General features: G+C 31.9%; 1 protein-coding gene across 2 annotated transcripts in view; it reads left to right on the plus strand.

The window, feature by feature from the left end:
• Nucleotides 1–21,735, plus strand: part of LOC124536492 (dual specificity protein phosphatase 22-like) — a 60,761-nt gene that overhangs the window by 22,334 nt on the left and 16,692 nt on the right. For both annotated transcript variants that reach the window (XM_047113048.1, XM_047113046.1), the window contains exons 2-3: nucleotides 2,676–2,792; nucleotides 11,727–11,851. In XM_047113048.1, coding sequence (XP_046969004.1) covers nucleotides 2,676–2,792; nucleotides 11,727–11,851 — 242 coding nt within the window. The remainder of the gene's footprint in view (nucleotides 1–2,675; nucleotides 2,793–11,726; nucleotides 11,852–21,735) is intronic.

Genomic DNA, 21,735 nt, shown 5'->3' on the forward strand with positions numbered 1-21,735 from the left:
GAAAAAGCTTATTATGTCGCTGCCACTGTAACTAGACCGCCGCATAATTCATTGTTACTTGAACGTTTAATTTATCGTCTTTAAATTGAATTTTATACTCCTACACGCGAATAGTTTGCTTAATCAGTGGGTTACGTTAATGACCTTCATCTAAAAGATTATACTAGTATTCAGAATTGCAGAAATCTCCTGTAATTTCAGTAATATTACTGAAATCTCCTGTGAGATTATGAATATAGCAGGCTCATCACACAGTGATGCTCCAATCTATTAATTTTTTTAAATTAAATCTATCTTTTGTTAGAATGCCACGCTATCGTCCAATTGTGTTCTAATGACAGCTCAATCATATTTAAATTTAGAAATAATAGACCGGGAGATGATAATGACATATTTGGTCATTTGTACCAGTTCTTCGGGGGTCTAATTACGTTAAGGTAAAAAGGAAAATGATGGTCATAGCGCTCGCACCGGCGGCCCAATATTTCCAAAAAATCATCTCATCTCCCGATCTATAGTGTTACATGCCAGTATTAAATACTATGTCATATAAAATAATATTAATTACAGTCTTACAAATTATTGATCAATTAATTACAATAATAATTGCATATAATAAGTAAATTCAATAGCCCCTGCTATATTCATAATATGCAATAATAATGTGATATAAATAATGATATTGAATCAAATGTCATAACACCGTATTGAAGGCTAGGGTTACTCTCGTAACACTCCTCGTCCATAATATTTATTATTTATTTTTCATTTGTAGACAGTTTTTGTTTTTTTTGTAAAAATATAATTTCAAAAACTTTTTTTACTATAAACATATTCAGTTAGACTTTAGTTGTAGCGACTTTTTTATCATAAATAAAATAAAATAATTGTATCCACAAGTGAGTAATTACATAACAGTGATGTAGCTAAATTATCTGTTGCGTATTGTAGTGTATTCGAGGGCATTGAGCGGAAGATTTATTACGCGAACAACGAACTAATTTACTCTTTGCCAAGTTAACATACTAGTGTAATAATAGCTCTCTTGGTCCCATAGTTATATTTAACGAACAACACGTCCTAACTCTGTTCAGATAGGCACAACGTAATGTAACTCATATGATATATTGCTATACTGGCTATTTATGGTTAGAACCTCTTAAAATATAAACACATAAATAACGTCAAACTTTAAATCTTTATTATATTAATAGCGTAAGCTGATTTCGCATTGATTACAGGAGAATAGCTACACAAAAAATCGGTCTCATTTTGAAGAACTTAATAAAAGGGAGAGAAGGCTTTAGCCCAGCAGTGGAAAATTGACAGGCTGGTGTTGTTGTTGAAATTACTATTTAACAAATCTACAAATAACAAACAATGGACAAAAATTACTATCCGATTAGACAGCGATACTACGGCTCTACAAGAAAAGGAAATTAAAAACGGAAACAAAATTAAAAGTAAACTCATATCGGCAAACGCCAATTCTAATGGAACTTATATGTTATAATTTGACATTAAAAATTTCATTCAAAAAGGTTTTATAATTTTGGCGCCAACTGTAGACGAGTGAGTTACAGTTTACAATAAAATTCCTAAAAATATATCTTAAATAAAAGCGAGGTTCGCGGGAAACCCACTAGTATACATATATGTTTCAACCAATTTCGTCGTTGATATTTTATTATTGAAAAAGTTTCGTTTTTTATAGTTTAAATAAAAACAAATGTTAAAGTAAAATTGCATAGTGCACATCACTTAGGCTGAATGTTATACTGTCATCATTAGCATGTGTAGTCTGTCACTGTAGTCTACTACAGTTAACCACTAGCACTCGAGAAGCTAACGGCTTCACCAGCTACAAGTTCCCGTCACCCTGACATTAATGGACTTGTATAACAGCACTCGCGTTATTTTTATATTTCCAATCGACATACTTTCTCTGTTTTTTCGAATTTTAAAATAAACACTTATTAATTAATTTAAAAAGTTTGTAATAGATATAAAAATGTATAATTAATTTATAAATACTGCTTTTGGTTTTAAATTTGGTATTGATTATTGATTTTGCCTTTTCATTTATTCTTAGTTTTTTATTATATACAACAACAGCCTGTTAATTTCCTATCGTTGGGTTAAGGCTCTTTTTGAGGAGAAGTTTGGAACATATTCCACGAATTATATACACAAATTAAGCACATGAATAATCAGTGGTGCTTCCCTGGGTTTGAACCCGCAATTATCGGTTAAGATGCACGTGTCTAACTAATGGGCCATCTCTTTTATTATATATTATTGATTTATTATGTTTCGCACAATTACAATAATATTACACACACGTACAACAATAATATATAATATCTTATGTAATAAGTTACAGTAAACATCGCTGGTCTATTTTTTAGCTTATACGACTACCAGACATATCCCCAGGTCGGGTCCATAAAAAAAAATAGGTTTTAGTAGCGGTTCGGAAGTATCCTACCTAAGTCTATAAAAACCTATACCTTGGAAGTCACGCATGACTATCCTTCGCCAATCCAAAAGGGATCTTCGGAATAGCTGTGCTGAGTGACTAGAATGACCAAAATCTATTAAAAAATACGCATATAGCATACGTATATACATATAATATTAAATAACAGTTATTAAATTATAACATTTGGTTACAGGTATTGCCGGGTCTCTATGTTGGCAATTATAGAGACTCCAAGGACCCCGTGCAGTTGGACAAATACAAGATAACTCACATATTATCTATACACGATGCAGCTCGAAGACTACACGCAGTGAGTAAACAATATACTATATTTTATTCTTTTACACACTTGTCTATGTGCGTCCATTACTGCACTTCCTAAGGTTTGACAATCCTACGCTACATTCTTAGTCTAAGCATTAAACTCATTGTATTGTGATTTTATTCTTTTTATACGGTTTTGATTTTTAAATTAATATTGAATATATATAGTCATAGACAGAATTAAAAGCGTCTAATATTTTATTGATGTCCAAATTTCAAATTTTTAATTTATGCAAAATTTTACGTTATAATAATCTATTTTTTTTTTTTTTATTTGATTTATGGAACAATATTATTATGATTGAATGATAAATTATTTTAATTGTTTTCGTTATCAATGCATGCCATAATATAATTTAATTTTAAGATATTATAAATTTTTATTGTTGTATTTTATTTGAGATTGATTGTTGAATACTGTTAACCCATTATTAAATTGATGATATTGTAATCTAAATAACCAATTTATTTTAAATTTTAAATTGTAAAAAATCGTTTTAACTTTATTTTAATAGTTGTAATTGTAATAATTTTAATTTTTCCTACCATGTGATCATTTTTTACATTTTTATCAAATTAGAACCACTTAAACAGGATGTATATATTAATCGTACATGTCGTGTTTGCTTTAATATAGTTGTACATTTAGAAAGTAATTAGTATGTAAATTAATAAATTGTATCATTAAAATGTAACAACTGCTAGCAAACCTAATAAATAAATAAATAAATAAAAAATATAAATTCGTTACAGAGTTTTCTCTCCTATTTGATTCGAGTGTTTGATTTCCTTTACGGGCCACCTGATGGTAAGTTCACCACCTCCCATAGACAACAGCGCTGTAAGAAATATTAACCATTCCTTACGTCGTTAAAGTCATAGTCAAAAACCTTTATTCAAAATAGAAGTGTTTACACTTTCTTATTGATTGTCGAAAATCTACCACCGGTTCGGAATATAATACCTCAGACATGAGAAGAACCGGCGAAAGAAACTCAGCGGGATTTTTTTTTTTTTATAATGTCAATTTACAATTTATAGTAATAAACATCAATGCGCGACCAACCTTTGGAATTAAGATATTATATCCCTTGTGCCTGTAGTTATACTGGCTCACTCACCCTTCAAACTGGAACACAACAATACTGGGTAATGTTGTTTAGCGATATCTCATGAATGGGTGATACCTGCCCAGACGAGCTTACACAAAACCTAACCGCTAAGTAAAAGCCGTTTGTAGCAAATCTTTAATATAAAATAAATATTTATATAATAAGTTATACATAAAATTACACAGTGATATGTAATTTTATTGGTTAGTTTTCACGTAGCTTTCGTCCGATTGAATCGAAACTTGATAGTTATTGTTAGAATTTGCATGAAGGCGTCTGGCATAGAACCAACAATGTATAATTGCTTATCAGAAAGTTAGAGTTACTGCAACTCATGTGGCCATTATCTGGTTACGTAAATCAAATATTAATTTATTGTTTATGTAATAACGTTTAGGATTATAATAAATACTAGAATATAAAAATAAGAAAAATAGGTACTTCCATAAAAATTAATCAGCTGCATCGATTGATTGCTATTACTGGTTGAATAGATACTTCCTTTTTTTAAAAAATGTCAAAGGTTTTTACACGATCTAAGAGAAAAAAAATATCCGTGCTATTTGAAAATAAAGGATATCAATATTTATATTTTAGACAAGAAAAAAAAAATAATGACATGTACCAAATATTGTGAAATGTTTGTTATATTTTTATTTAAGCCTCATTTAATATTGTGTTATATAAAAGTATAACTTCAAATTATTTATATGAGATATTTAGTTTTGTAATTTTTCAAGAACTATGATGTAAATGAGAGTCAAAGTTTATAATATAAATTGCCATGTCTATAATTTGTAAGATGACTATAATTTGAAAAAATACCGCAAACGTTATTTATTAATACAACAATTTTATTTACACAATCAGAGCAAGATACGTACAGCATGTAAATTCGGAATAGATGAATTCAGCTTTCCCAAGTGTAACGTATACGTCGCACATCGAAATGATATTTATGAATATTCAACTACACCACTGAGGCACCTTGGCTACAGATGAATACATAACTTTCTTCATTAACAACATTCTCCCTCATGAGAATTGTCACGTAGAATTTATTTAATATTTATTTTCTGATTAATTTAATCTATCTTATCAAAGCAATACTTTTATTTCAAAGGTCTAGTAGAAATGCCCCGAATTATGTAAGTAATTACTGATATTCCTGTTTACCCCTCCTATTCTTATCACTTGTGTTAGGTGGGGAACGACAATAGCCCATGGGGTCAAGATCGATCTTGTCACATTTTACATCGCTAGGCCGTAAAGTATTGCGCAATTCGTGCTTCCTAGTATTAAGTATGTGTTTTGACGAAAATAAGTGAGGTGAGAAGGTAATGAAAATGGTTTAAAATAATGACACTAATAATATGTATATCAATACAAATAGAAACAAGCCTAGCAACATGCACATGCACGGCGTATATCTTACCACGTAGTCGATGTAAAATTGTTTCGTCTCTCACAATATCGTATTGAATTGCAAAATAGAAATGAAATTTTTCACTATTCGCCGCAACATATGCTTAAATATAAATACAGGATATGTTAATAAAGAAATATCCTTGTGGCATTAGATTTGTGAATTATAATTTGCGATACGAGTTTGTGCAAGCCCGTTTAGGTAGGTACCATCCATTCGACGCAATTAAAATTAATAATGAATATAGTATGTTTCTCAAAGCTAAAGAAATTCCTATGATTAATTAATTTGAGCTCCAATGATGAAATTGTTTTGTAACCAATATTTATTTAATTTTAGTAAGGAGATTATCCGTTTAAAACTCTTGGTTTGTATAAACAAAATTCATTGGTGCTTGCCTGGGTTTGAACCCGCAATCATCGGTTAAGATGTACGCGCACTAACCACTGGGCCATCTCGACTCTTATGTGTATAATATATTATATAAAATAATATTCCTATTATTGTTAACAAAGCAGAATGTGGAATTACAACATTAATTAAGGCCATTAAAACTTTTGATGCGGAGAAATTAAATTTGATTCAAGGAAAGTTTTGCTCAAAATATCTAAAGAACGTATAAATATCTATAGCCTTGCGTTTCGACGTCACTCATAATTTATTCAAGTCCAGTGCTCGACGGCTCATTCTCAGCAAGCTGTAATATGAAGACCGTTTTCCATTTTTAAAATGTTTTCATCATATTTGGCAAGAAATTGTTGTTTAATTCAAAAAATATATTTAAATCTTATCAAGCAATATCGCAATAATTTACAATAATAATTAAAATTAAAGTAAATATCCGTAAATATTCCGTAGCTGGAGCCTAAACTACTCCTACATACATGGCTCAGTGCAAGTTAGTATTATATACATGTGGTATATATACATATAGGTACATGTGGCAGCAGCTCATTTGATGAGTCCATACAGGTTTCCTTACGATATCATTGTTTTATTTTTATATTAACATTATACATACATAGGCTTTTCAAGTTATCATTAAATTAATCTTTCTTAAAATATATGTATTATCTTCAACAATCTTTATTTTATTTATTTTATATTATATCCGTGGACTCGAAGTCAAATCAATATTATATTATTCATACAAAATCCGATCGAAGTGTTGCTTTGTATAAAATTAGTAATTCAATGATGATTTCATAACTCATGCGTCACCTATGTCGATTGTATTGTCATAAACTATGCACGAACCAAAAACAACTGTACAAAGCTTTAAACCAACCGGATATATACAAGGAATTTAAAAACAAACAATAACTATTATAGTATCTCAATTGACATCCTAAATCCTGTAAACACTTTATTATACTAGATGAAATCAAGTGTAAACGACTTCTCAGAACGATAATGCGTACATAATTATATGTGTTACACGGTTACATCGAGCCCATTTACTCATTGAACTGGAATACATCGCATGTTTAGGTCGTAGCGAGCTATAAATCTTGTTCAAACGTACTTTATTGTCTAGACGACGACTTCACCAAAAGACGGATCGTAAAAATTTGACGATTCAACCCAAAACCACACGACACACGAATTTTCGTGTGACCTGTTTTTAAATATTGTATGTTGAAACGGTACATTGTCTCATGTATATAAACTGCAATACGAGTATTATTTTAGTTACTGAAATATAAACACGACCGTTCAAATTATCTCAAGTATAAAAATTAGTTCCAGTTTAGAATTAGAATACATTTTTCTAACGTACACTTTACATAGAATAATTTTACATACAGCATGGCTATTCTGTTCAGAAGACGAACGTGAAATATCAGTGATAAGTTGATATATTAATTGTAAAGTTTATAGTCCTGCACGTACGTACTAAATTGGTATACCACTGCGTGTTTTTGACAAAATTTCACGAGTATAAAGTGAATTCTTCGTATTAATTCGTGAATAATCTGTAGCATTATTCCGTAACAAGGGACGCGATCGAAATTCATATGCTTTAACTACTAGGTTATATCAGATCTACTCTACTTACTAAGTAGGCCCTTAATAATTCGTAATAGTTATTTAAAACTGTTAAAATTGTACTTAAGAATTGACTGTCATTGCTATACTCGTAGCTACGTGTATCTAATAAAGTTATTTTTCTTTAATTTTTATCTATTTTTAAAGGTAATATTAAAAATATATAAAGTGTAAGATACACAATTTTAGTAAAACTTAAGTTGGCCCTGAAGAAAGTTAAATATCAATTTAAAAAAATAATTGTGTTTTTGCTTTGTGATAATCCATTGAAACATCATCAACCTTTATTTTAAGACTAGCTGTAGCCTGCGACAATATATACGAATATACGAAAATGTATTATAGCCTAAGTTACTTCTAATTATATCAGTTATCTACCAGTGAAAGTCCCGTCAAAATCGGTCTAGCCGTTCCAGAGATTAGCCGGAACAAATAGGCAGACAGACAAAAATTGTATAAAATGATATTTTGGTTTATGTACCGTATATATATAAATATGCACTGAGTAACAAAGGGCTATTTTAATGTTACAAACAGACACTCCAATTTTATTCTGTGTATAGATCATTTTCCTTGTAGTTATAACGGATAGGGTAGTATTGAATAAAAGTTAATAAATAACAAATAAGTTCAGTCATATTCTCATTTAGAATTCAATCGAAATATAGGCAATTTTCCTTTACAACACAATAAATAAAGGTGAACGACCGGCACTACCCAGTTAACTGATCGTTATTGTCTGTGAAAGTTAGATTATAGCGATCGAGGCGATTTTCACCTCTACGACTCCCCTGGGTGCTGTACCTTGAAATCCTACAATAAAACGATAATATTTTGTTCAAATCCATAGTTTAGACGACAAACGAAATATTATTCTTATTAAAAATTGTTTTGAAAGAGTTAGAATGTCTATTAATTACATAGTGATCAGATACCGCATCAGTTACCGCATAAGTTTGACGACCTCCATGGTCGAGTGGTGTGTACACCGGTTTTTATGGGTACGCCACTCTGAGGGCCCGGGTTTGATTCCCGGCCGAGTCAATATAGATTACCATTAGTTTTCTATATTGTCTTGGGTCTGGATATTTGTGGTTAGTTACTTCTGATTTCTGTAGGGGTACAATTGTTCACATAATGGGTCTCAAATTAATCAATTTTCTTATTAGAAATAAATATTACTACTAATGTAAGGTATCATCTCCTTTTGAGAGGGCGGGCGGCTTGGACCTTTTTCCACCACGCTGCTCTAATACGGTTTGGTTGATAAACATGGCAGATGTTCATTGAACATCTCCGAGTAGGAGATAATTTATACATTTCTGCTAAGTATATAAAAATTCATTGGAGATTATCCGGATTTGAACTAGTAATCTTAGGTTTGACGACCTCCGTGGTCGAGTGGTGTCTACACCGGTTTTCATGGGTACGCCACTCCGCGGTCCTGGGTTCGATGTTTGTTGTGCCGGCGTTGCATCTGATTTTCCATAACACAAGTGCTTTAGCTACTTACATTGGGATCAGAGTAATGTATGTGATATTGTCTCATATTTATTATTATATTTAAGACGTATTCCAACCATATATAATTATAAACTGTTTCCGGTTCTATACAGAATGATATCATAAGTCTATTCATTTGTAGGACTATTATTTTATTTGATTATGGATAAATAAATAAAATATCTATGGAAAAAAGATAAATAAACAGTTTAATAATGTGTTAACAGTGTTATCTTGAGAAAGTGTTAGACAAATATGTTTATTAATCTTAATTCTTTATTTAAATCGAGTTTATAAATTAGATTTTTCGTAATGCGAAAATCCTATTTTCATGAAAGGCTTGAAATTGAATGCATTTGGAGATGAGCTGCGTATTTGTTGTTGGCTTAAAATGCGCTTTTAGAGCCTTAAGCGTTCCGACTTGAACTAAAGAAAACTGCAGCCACTCATTACACTTCGCTTCATTTGCAAATTGCATTTAACTGATTCTCTTTTTCCCTTTTTATAAATCATGAAAAATAAATAATAGATAAAATCACATTTATAATGGCACTTTATGGAACACAACCACTTTGTGGAACCAGTTTTTCCGAACCGATACGACATGGGAACCTTCAAGAAAAGAGCGTACTCCTTTTTGAAAGGCCGGCAACGCACCTGCAAGCCCCCTGGTGTTGCAGATGTCCATGGGCGGTGGTAGTCACTTTCCATCAGGTGAGCCTCTTGCTCGTTTGCCACCAATGCCATAAAAAAATGGCAACTTTAAATCACGTTTTGTAATGATTTGGTTGGCTGAAATAGCCGGTAATTATGTTTTTTTATAATGGCGTGTTGTTCAATTAGAAACGATTTTTATATTCAACATATTATCGCTTGCTAACTCACTCGTGAAATTTAATAGATGATTTAATATTATTTTATTCTACAACAACATTATAAACGCGAAAATAACTTACTGTCTGTTTGTTTGTTTGATGATATTTGATGGTTCTCCTTAACACCTGACGTAACCCGTAAAACGTTTGTAAAGCGGTGATAGATAATCAATCCAAAAAATCAATAAAACCTCAATTAATGTTGACATTTTATATTGAATATAATTACAGTATTATTTATAGTAATTAACAGCAGGCAAATCCGACCCAGTCCACGGTCACTGCTTGTGCAATGAATCCATCCCCAAATAGACGGTCAATAACTAAAAATAATATTTCATCAATAATTTTATAAATACATGCAAGTAGGTATGCAAGAGGGTGACTATAAAAATGTACGAGTTTTTGCGGCCTGCCTTTTGTTGACTATATATAAATAGAAAAATAAATCAGTTCACCACTTTTTTCTCATCTGTTTGTTAAAAGTTTTTTTTTTGTTCGTTAGGTATTGACGAGCATTCGTGTTATAGATAAAAACTGATTTGAAATAAGATTACATAAATACATATGTTTCTAATTTTTATTATTATATAAATAAAATTATAGTTGTTTATAAGTAACAGCCTGTAAAATTCCCACTGCTGGACTAAGCTCTCTCTCTTTTTGAGGAGATGGTTAGGAGTATATTCCACCACTCTGCTCCAATGCGCGTTGGTAGATCACTTTGATTGCTGTTATTTTATTTGTAAAAAGTTTTATTTATAAGTGAATACAAATGAAAGAATATATATTCTTATTGAATAAATTATGAAATATATGCAACCCTCCAGAAGCGTGATTGAGTTCACACATTAGTTAAAGGAATGAATCGCTGTAACCGCGGCGCGCACCGCCCTCGCTCTTAGTTGATTTGAGTGTGTCGACGCGGCAATTAATGTCTCTCCCGGCCTGAATGATTCGCGACTTTTTACTTTTATGTCAGCATTATCACTGCTATAATCGCTTTTTTTAATATTTCCATTCGGATTTGTTTTTTACATTCACAAGTTCTCAATAAAATGCTAATGTATTGTTTTCAATATTGAAACAAACGAAATCTACAACTGTATAGTTTTTAATGACAAGTATAAAAAATGTGCTTGAGGAGTAAATATGAAAATATCTAATAAGCAAGCAATATCTCATAAGATATTCTACCGTCAAATAGTATTATATAATATTGTTCTATTTCGATTTTAAGTGTGAGTGAGCCAGTGTAACATCCTTCCATGGTTGGTAGCACATTGGTATGGCGTAAGGAATGGTTATTATTTTTTGCTGAGTGAAGATCTATTAGCAGAGGTGACCACTTACCATCAGTTGGCCCATTTCGTCCGCCTACTTAGTATATAAAAATATATTTCTATTATTAAAACGAATGTCAAAATATCTTCTTAGAAGTAAGCGAAATATAATTCGACTGCGTAAAAGTAAATTACGTAGAAATATATAAAAATAACAAACACGCACAATTCGTTTTAAGGGCTTATGCGGACGTTAACCGCAGATTAGATTTATATTCACATTACACAGCCTCATACGTTTATACAAATCCAATGACACCTCATCCGTTAGAGCGTAAGCCTAGGTAATAAAAAAATACGATCTTTTTCATTTTTTTATTTGTTTTATATAGCGAAGCAAATAATTTGATTGTTATACGTTCACGACCTCCGTGGTCAAGTAGTGTGTACACCGGTATTCATGGGTACGCCAATCCGAGGTCCCGGGTTCGATTCCCGGTTAATGTAGAAAAAAGTTCATAAGCTTTCTATGTTGTCTTGGGTCTGGTTGTTTGTGGCACCGTCGTTACTTCTGATTTTCCATAACACAAATGACTTAGCTACTTACATTGGGGTCAGAGTAATGTATGTTATATTTACTATATTTATTAAATTTTTATATTTTGTTTACAGGATAAACACTACCTCTGCATTATGGCGTCCGACTCTCCTGATCAGAACCTGACGCAGTATTTCAGCCTTTGTAACGATTTCATACATGCTGCGCGATTAAGGGATGGAAATGTTCTCATACATTGGTAAGTTGCATATTTATATGGATTAATATGTTATTGAAGCTTTTTCTTACCTGTTCCAGCTTCCTATAGATATGAAAAAGGTCTATATAAAATATTTTTATCGTAATACATTTAACTCTATTAGTTTACTCTCATTTAGCATGTTTTCATTGGCAGATATATGGCAAGTCTTTGTCATTTTCAAGCCTATTTAGAAAAAACTTGGAAAAATTATACATCTAAACCAACCCCATGTTATAAGCCCCTTGGTGAAAACCGCGTGCAAATCCGTTCGGTACTTATAGAGTTTGACGGGGACTGACAGACGAACCAGGGGAACTTTTCCAATACTGATTAATGAGTGTCTTGGCTTTGCAAGACACATTTAACGTCACTAGCAGTGATTTGTGGTTGAACCTTTATATTTTTAATTTTTAGCTCACTTACTATTTGTTAGAGTCAAATATTTTGCGAGTTGAATATACTATTGGGGTCCGATATTAGTTAATAAAAACTTATCATTTGTTGTCTTAAATTTTCGCGATTATTACACATTTAAATAAAACTAATTATAACGGATGAATCGCGTATATTAATTATTTTTAAACATCCCGACGTTTCGAGCACTTTGCAGTGTTCGTGGTCACGGGTAGACTAAGATGACATTTGTCTATTTGAAGAACAAAGGAAATATTATTAACAACTACCGCCAACGATTTCTCAATTGATATCTTGAGTAACGTTCCGGTTGCACGCAGAAGGCACTAACTGTATCTTTAGGTCTTGCAGTCTGTTGGATTTGGGATTTTAAATTTTTAATAAGTGGATCCCAGGTGTTAGAAAGTCTCCAACCATCTTCTCTATTGAAGTTCGGATGTTTTTGAATTTCAATAGCCTCGCGTATCATTCTAGGAATGAATCTGTGTTCTCTAGCGAGGATCTGTGGTTTATCAAATCGGATAAAATGGTTAGGTTTATCCAGAGCATGTTCACAGACTGCAGACTTTGAAGAACGCCTATTTTTGACATCTCCTATATGTTCCTTGACCCTGGTACCGATGCTTCTCTTTGTTTGGCCTATGTAAGATAAACCACACTCACATTCGAGTTTATATACTCCTGCAGTTTGTAAAGGGATATTACTCTTGATAGGTCTCAAGAACTGGCTCACTTTCTTATGAGGCTTGTAAACGGTTTTAATCGAAGCTCGCTTCAAGATGTTGCCAATCCTGTCTGTAACTCCTTTCACATATGGTAGAAATGCAGGTTGTCGCTCAACTGTGGGTGGCTTGATACGGCTTCTGCGATGCTGGCGAGGCACGGGCAGCTTGTTCTGATGGAGTGCAAGCTTGACCTGACGTAGCTCGTCCTCTAGGTGTTCAGCATCGCAGAGATGGTGGGCTCTCTGAAACAAAGATTTGCCAACGGTAGCTAACTGACTAGGGTGGTGGTGCGAGTCACCATTGAGGTATTTGTTGGTGTGTGTGGGTTTCCTATAAACTGTGTGACTTAATGTATTATCAGGATTCTTGATAATAAGGATATCAAGGAAAGCTAAAGAATTATTTGCCTCTAATTCCATAGTAAATTGAATGTTTTTATTTATAGAATTAAGATGTACTAAAAATGCAGATGTCAGATCACTAGGTAATATTGTGAAAGTGTCATCTACGTACCGTTTATAAAACCTAGGTGTTATTGGTCCGGAGCGAAGAGCCCTCTCCTCCAGGTCTTCCATGAATAAATCGGCGACCACGGGGGATACTGGAGAACCCATGGCTACCCCGTCAACTTGTACATAGAATTCATCATTCCACAATAAATAACCTGATGTGAGGCAGTGATGTAACAGCTCTGCATATTCAATAGGCATGTTGTGTGTCTGTAGCTTCCTCTTAACTAAACTTCAATAGAGAAGATGGTTGGAGACTTTCTAACACCTGGGATCCACTTATTAAAAATTTAAAATCCCAAATCCAACAGACTGCAAGACCTAAAGATACAGTTAGTGCCTTCTGTGTGCAACCGGAACGTTACTCAAGATATCAATTGAGAAATCGTTGGCGGTAGTTGTTAATAATATTTCCTTTGTTCTTCAAATAGACAAATTTCATCTTAGTCTACCCGTGACCACGAACACTGCAAAGTGCTCGAAACGTCGGGATGTTTAAAAATAATTAATATACGCGATTCATCCGTTATAAATAGTTTTATTTAAACTTATCATTTTATAAGTTTTCAACATAAACCTGCATAAATAAATCCACTCAAAGTTTTGCCATAGACTTAAAGAAGACCAAAATGAAACACGTAAAAAGAGATTTATCATCAAAGAAACAGATAATATTCTATTGTTTTAATTACTTTTTTTATAAATAGAACAAACAAAAATATATATAAACACAAATTACAATATATGTATATATGTCAACAAATTAAAAACGAGTTTATGTTATTATTACAATATTTTACAATGGATACTAAGGCATTTGAACTTGTGTTTAACAATTGTGAAGTATATATCAGTAATATTTCTTGCTGGTCATGAAACCTCCCTTCGTGAAATTTCAGTACTCAACAATGAGAAAATATTGTTCCCACTGTATCATCTCTTTTCTTTTCAACTCGTTTTCATTCATGATCTAATAAGCTGTCTAAGCAGCTTAACCTCTTTATAAATCGAAATCTGCCATACTTGAGTGAGTGGATAAGCTTATCGTAGGATGTCGATATGTGAAATGTTTTGCACACTATTGTATTGATTCGTTTTAGTTTTCAATCAAAGAGCCTGTATAATAAACTACACTATGATATTACTTAACACTTTGAGGATACTTTAAGCTGTACTGTAGATTTAATATTTGAACCTTTTGTGCTCAAAATTGATTATTTTTTCTGATTGAATAATACATAAGTGAATTCTAACTGATAAATAATTGCATCATTAAATGTAATGTTTGGTCCAATTTATAATTTCACGTAACTAACTAGTATAGCGTTTTTGGTTTTCATCTACTTATCTATACTTTAATAACATCCTAAAGTACTATTATCCTTTCATTGAATATGGCCTGAAACAGGACCACATTTGTTGTTCGTTTACAATGAGTGATTCACACATTAACGCGTTTATAGGTTTCGCATTCCTTTTTACAACCCTCTTAATGAAACGTCCTTCCGGCCTTGTAGACAAATAGGTCAAGGTGTATCTTCGATTCACCCTCAATGAAAAGGCTAATATTTTTAAACAAAAGTCGTTAAGATGTCCTATTTGTCTGAACTTATAGTGTCCGAGGCCCAAGAAATAGTTTTAATATCCATAAAATTACACGATAACCTTTTAAATCTATTATATATATTCTTTTATGTTGTTGTAAAAATAGAAAGCAAATATTACCTTTGCATTGCATTACATCGATTGGTTTTAGTTTTTAAACAAGCGAACTTACTTTTTTACCTTCTATCATTTCATCGTGTATAAGTAAATACCGCTTTACTTTGTATATGATTTTAAGTGTCATATTATGTTAGTGAACAGAGCTCGTGTCCTCACTAACACATTTATTATTTATTTATTATTTCTTATTTAAGTAATTATGATTTTTGATATTTTCAAAATAAATGGTGCAATTTGTTATTGTAACTGATATTTAACTCATCATATATATCCAAACGTATCAAGTTTTAGCCACAACCACCAAAATAACCAAAAAATACATATTTAATATGCTTGTTAAGGCAAGCTAAGTTTTATATTGCTACTTTTTGCTAATTTCAATGTTAACATTAATTGATTAACTTAAAATTAAGTTGTACTTTAGACAACTACTTGACAACTTAATGCGAGCAAATCAGCCTTTACACATGATAGTTATGTCATATGTAGAAATTAGAAACATCCATTGTGTAGGTACCGTCAAAGCCTAACAACATGTATATGGGCGACGATTACTGTCACAACATATAAAGCGCATGGGAGGCTTTGTGATCACGTCATTGAATTAGTCTGGGTTACGCGTAAACGTGTTTTCTCTGTTTCTCTCGACGTGGCTCTGTGCCAATTCAATATTTCGTCCTTTCTATTACGTATCTGGCCTTACATGGATGTTATATAATATTATTACAGAAAAATATCTCACAAAAATAATAAAACTCGAATGTGCGCGTAACTTATATTAAAGTTTTTGTAAACTTATATTATATATTAAAACGATGTCTCAACCGCCGTAATCCTTTTGTCAAGCAAAGACGAAATTAATTTGTCTGAACCGCATCTGCTCCAATTCATCGCATTAGCATGAAAATGTAAATCCCTTAATCGCTTACACAAACATGAAAGACCTTTGTTAATTGACATTTGATATTATTCGTATAATATATATTTTATATAAAAATGTATTGATGTCTAAAGCAAACTTAAAAACTAAGAAACAGCGAATATTCTATCTATCTATCTAAAAAATAAAATAAAATAATATTATTTTTTAGAATATTTACTTTTTTCTTAAAACTTGCGCCAAAATAATAATATAAATAATTAATAATTCTATTATTATTACGTCTAATTTTGAGGTTTTAACGTAGAAATTTACACATTAATATTTTCTTTTAGTTGTCTTTATGACGATGTATGCCCTAGAACCAGTCTCACTATGAATTTATTTTGTTTTGCAACTATATGATAAATCAAACTATCGGCGTTGCATTAAATAATTCATTTGACGGCTATGCAAGTTACGAAGCACGTATGAGGTATGAACTATGACATAGATAGGTATACTTCATACGTGGAATAACTTCAAGAAATTAACATGCTCCCACGAGATAGTCTTACAAATGTATGCCAAAGTCACTACTAACAAAGTTGCGAACTGAAACATGAGAAATTTAGCCAAAAGATAATTAGTCGTAATGACAAAAGTTTTAAATTTGCAAAAAAAAAAACAATTAATTTGGTAAAAAAAATTCTATTCGATATAATCTAAACTCCGGTTATAGTCTTTAATCGAGCGTTAATTTTAATTATTATATTATAAGTGTGAAAGTAATTCTGTCTGTCTGTCGCTCAACAACAGCCTGTGAATTCCCACTGCTGGGCTAAAGGCCTCCTCTCCCTTTGAGGAGAAGGTTTGGAACATATTCCACCACGCTGTTCCAATGCGGGTTGGTGGAATACTCATGTGGCAGAATTTCTATGAAATTTGTGACATGTAGGTTTCCTCACGATGTTTTCCTTCACCGCTGAGCACGAGATGAATTATAAAGTCAAATTAAGCACATAAATCAGAGTGGTTGCCTGGGTTTGACACCGCAATCATCGGTTACGATGCACGCGTTCTAACCATTGGGCCATCTCGACTCTGTCGCTCTCTCACGACCAAAGCACTGAACAGAATTTAATGAATTTTGGTATGAAGCAAACTTGCACGCCAAGAAAGGACCTGATTTACTTTTTTTGTCTAACAAATGACAAGCAAAATCCTATGACGCGAGCGAAACCGCGGGTGCCTACTAGTTTTGAATAAGCTACTCTAACCAAAAACTTAAGCATCGATTGCGGTTGTTAAAAATTACCATTAAATGCCATGTAATCCTGTCTCGCTTCAAGCACAGAAGTACTTTCTTTTACTTGTCTTCACGAATCAAGACTTGAATTAAAGTTAAGTACCAAATATATTCAAATATATACACGTATTCATTTAAATTATTTATTAGTCGAAAAACTGTAATGTAAAAATTTATAATTGATATTCTACTACTTAAACAAGATGAGATTCGTAACGATCATTCGGATTTTTCAATTACTTTTCGCCGCAATTTCTCCGAAGAAGATGAAGTTTAATCAAGACCACATTTCAGTCACTCAAATAAATTGTAATTTATATTTTAGGATTGAAAAGATAAATTAGAATCGCACGTAAATCTTCATAAGCAAAAAAACCACGAGCGGATTGAAACGAGTAACACTGACGTAAAGTGATGTGTATAAATCGCTTATTCACATAAATAAACCTTTAACTAAAACGTACCCCCATCTTAATTTACGCGCTCTTATCTCGGCTTACGAACCAGCGACAGAAAAGAAATGACGAACAAAAAAGGCTCTTTTCTTGATCCATGTTTTGATATTAAACGACCGACATTATTTTGGCATAATCAACGTTCGAGATTTGTGAATTCCTGTCGAAATGTAACCATTAAACGTCAGATTATTCAATATCAGGTAAAACCGAAGATACTGAATAATACCGAAGTAAAGTTTGATATAAATACAATATAATAAGCATGCAAACAATTTAATGCCCTAGTTTCTCGAAACTGCGGAAAAAGCTACTTTTACGTTTTAATTAGTTTCCGTAAAACCGACCTCGACCCGTTGAGATGTGACGAGTGCATTCGACAATGCCTTTGTTTTAAGAGTTCAAGTGTCTTGAATTTTTAAACATATTACTTCTTACGAAATGCTTAACCATTAATAGTAAGTCTTAATATGAAAGTTACTTACTTCAGAACATGTTTGTAGCAATCAAAAATGTATTAACAATAACAATGGCCATTTGTCTTTTTTCATGTCTGAAAATACACATTCATCAATCATTTAAACATGTTACTTGAAGGTGATAAAAGTGCCGTGATTTATAGAGAAGGATGTTCCTCATTTTCTTGATATTTTAAAGTATTTATAGTATCTGTTTAGATATCTCACTAAAGCTTGATAAGGTAATAAATGCTTCGTGGTTAAAAGAAAAAATCGAGTCGTTTGATGGTATAATAAAATTAATATACACAGTTATCGCCTGTCTCGTGGCCCTAAATTACTACATGAGCACCGAGTTGATAGGCTTAGCTTATCAGAAATAGTATGTCATGGACTCATGAAGACTTGGATATGGTATTGTTGGCGAGAAGAATGATTTGGAAAACATACCTCATGTTTTCAAGATACCATATTTTGGCTCGTAACAAATTTGTTGGATCGTAGTTTTGCAAATTGACTGGATAACCATTTTCTAATGCATAACTGATGCAGTCCTCATTCATTCATTCATAGCTTCATGATCGTCTCTTCTTAATCGTCAACACGCCTTCCGATTTGACGATTAAGAAGCGTAATGGTCGAAATTTGCCATCTGAATTGACCGGTTTGAAGACCTGACCATGTCGCAGGTCAAAGAGAAGAATGTGATTAACGTGGAATGGGATTCCGAGACCATAATACTCTCTAGCATACCGAGACGTGTGATTTCAGCAAGAGAGTACTACACTCGATGCGAAATTTTATCTACTTTTACTTGATTCAAGAAAAATCGAATAAAAAGCGTGTTTCTTGTTACTTAGCGAACGTACTAGCGCTTTGAACTTGAACTTGAAATTCCATTTATTTAATCAAAATATTACAAGAAAAGTAACGAAGAGAATAACTCGCTTTTTAATATAAACAATTTTGAAGATAAGTACCAAATGTTAAAAAAAAACTAATTGTTATTAGAGCTGTCTAATATAAATAATGTCATAAGGCATTGGGTCTTACAAAATGACTTTTCAATAAATAGGTCTTTAATAATGTTTACTGGCTATATAGTTTTTGTTTGTGTGTCAAACGGGTTTGCTTGTATTCTAGAATAGTCTCGAATAAGTTATACTAGCGACAAGATACGATGGCCGTTTTGACACATTAAAAAAGTGATGTGAAATGTAAATTTATTATCGATATAATATATTCAAATCTTTGTTTTTTTACAAGTAATTTAATTCAAGTTTTTGTTGCAAGTAGTATCTGAATACTAATATTATTTCTATTGTCATTTTCTACAATAAACATTTATAAATAAAATAAAATAAAATAAATAAATTATAAAATAGATAAAATATTTACTGTCAACACAAATATAACACCGACTACGAGGTCGAGTGTGAGAGTGTGACGTACCGTTTACGCAAAAAAAAAGTTATCTCCGCGGTACCCTAATATTTGTAGTTTAGAAATCGCATTCGATAAATTTTATGACTAACTGCACGTCACTATTGACAATAAAGAACAACAATTTGCTCCTTTGATGTAATTATTTATTAAATACGAAACTTCATGAGCGGACAAACGTCAAAACGGCCATCATAGCGTGCCGCTACTATAGTACGACAATAAAATCCTTTGACATCGTTACATTTTGTTTGCTTTCCAACATTAATCTATCAATTGTAACAATAAAGTTTATTCTTTAAAAGAGTTGTTATATAAGCATATAAGAATTGTTATTGTAACGAATTATTGATTCTCATCCAAGTATGCAAAAACTGTCAAAATTGAGCCTATAAGAACTACAAACATACATATAAGTTAGTCCTATTTAAATGCTAATATTTAATTCATTGATCATCAATCTAAAGCGATTCTATACTTCATAAGTATACTCGAATAATGCTCACAATACATGTTCTGGATAATTAAAGTCTATTCAATGATGATAAACAGGTGCTACGCATTGTGGAGTCATAATAGCGTTAACGGCCGCACCGAGAGGTATTACAGGTATACAATGGAACTAATGTGCATCAAGTACTTTAGAATTACGCTAGTGTAGAGCGATTTATATGTATATATATAAACATTTATCTTTGGTATGACTTTTTGCAAGCCCTCACAGTAGGTAGGTACTATCCATCAGATATTCCACCGCAAAACAGCAATACACCGATAAATGAGTCAGTGTAACTACAGGAAGAATATCTTAGTTCCCCAGGTTGTTAGCGATTATAACATCGAATGAGTCTCAATGAATAATATAGATTAGAACAATGCAAGAATTAAAAAATAAATCAAACGTTATAAAAATCAATACAGCAGCAAATTGGTTTCAAAGGATAAATAAATATTCCCACCTATTATATATATACTTAAAACATTAATTCGATTTGAAATTAAGTACTCAGCGAGTTTAGTTTTAAATGCGGCCGCTAGGTTAAAAGGCAAGCGCTCTTAATTTGCAACTCGAATCCTTAGTAGACCTATGTACAGAGAAAAGTTAATCGTTACCTCAATTTACATAAGTTTATTATGAAGGCACAAAGCTCTTTATCGCTTAACTATAGCATAACTTAGTTATTTATTTACTATAAAATTAAATAAAAGCGTAATCTATATAAATAAATAATAATATACTAATAAATAACATCGATAAATTTGTTAAATTGAGTAGTGTTATAAGAGTTACTCATGTTTTCTTATACATATTACAGGATATATATAATGTAGTGTATATATAAACAATATAATTATATTGCGAATGAATAGAATTAGATAATAAATACGTTGTTTCTCTCTTCATCTCAATTTAATACTCTTTTAAAAATAAATATTGAAGTAAAAAATTAAAGAAGAAAATTAGAAGGTCTTTGTTACATACTATTAGGGATCCGTGATATAATTTTCAGCGATAAAATAAACTTTTATTTGAAGTACTTACTGTTCTACAATGGCTATTGTAGAGCAGTGAGTGTTAAGGTGTATTTACCACTTTCTTTATATACAAATAAGAACGTAACAGTGCTTTTTTTTAAACGGGATATAATAAAAGATTTGTAGGTGTATTCGGCTTTACAATCAGATAGTATTAAAAATTTGAAAATCGTTCTAAATATGAAAATAGATTGCAATTATTATAACACTAAAATGCAATAAACAATTCATTTTATGCACATGTTTTAACCTCTTTGTTTAGTATCAACATATATCGAAATTACACGTTCGTTTTTCTAAAATGGCGTCCCTTACCTACTTTATAAGAGAACTAGTGGCAATCATTTTGAATCATACCACTAGTCCACAACAGACCACCACTGAGCCCCGTTAGTAATGACCTAACATGATTAATGCGGTGAGTTGCTGCTGTTTGGGCTCTGGACTT

This window comes from Vanessa cardui, chromosome 16 (genome assembly GCF_905220365.1).
Source record: "Vanessa cardui chromosome 16, ilVanCard2.1, whole genome shotgun sequence".
Taxonomy (NCBI): Eukaryota; Metazoa; Arthropoda; class Insecta; order Lepidoptera; family Nymphalidae; genus Vanessa; species Vanessa cardui.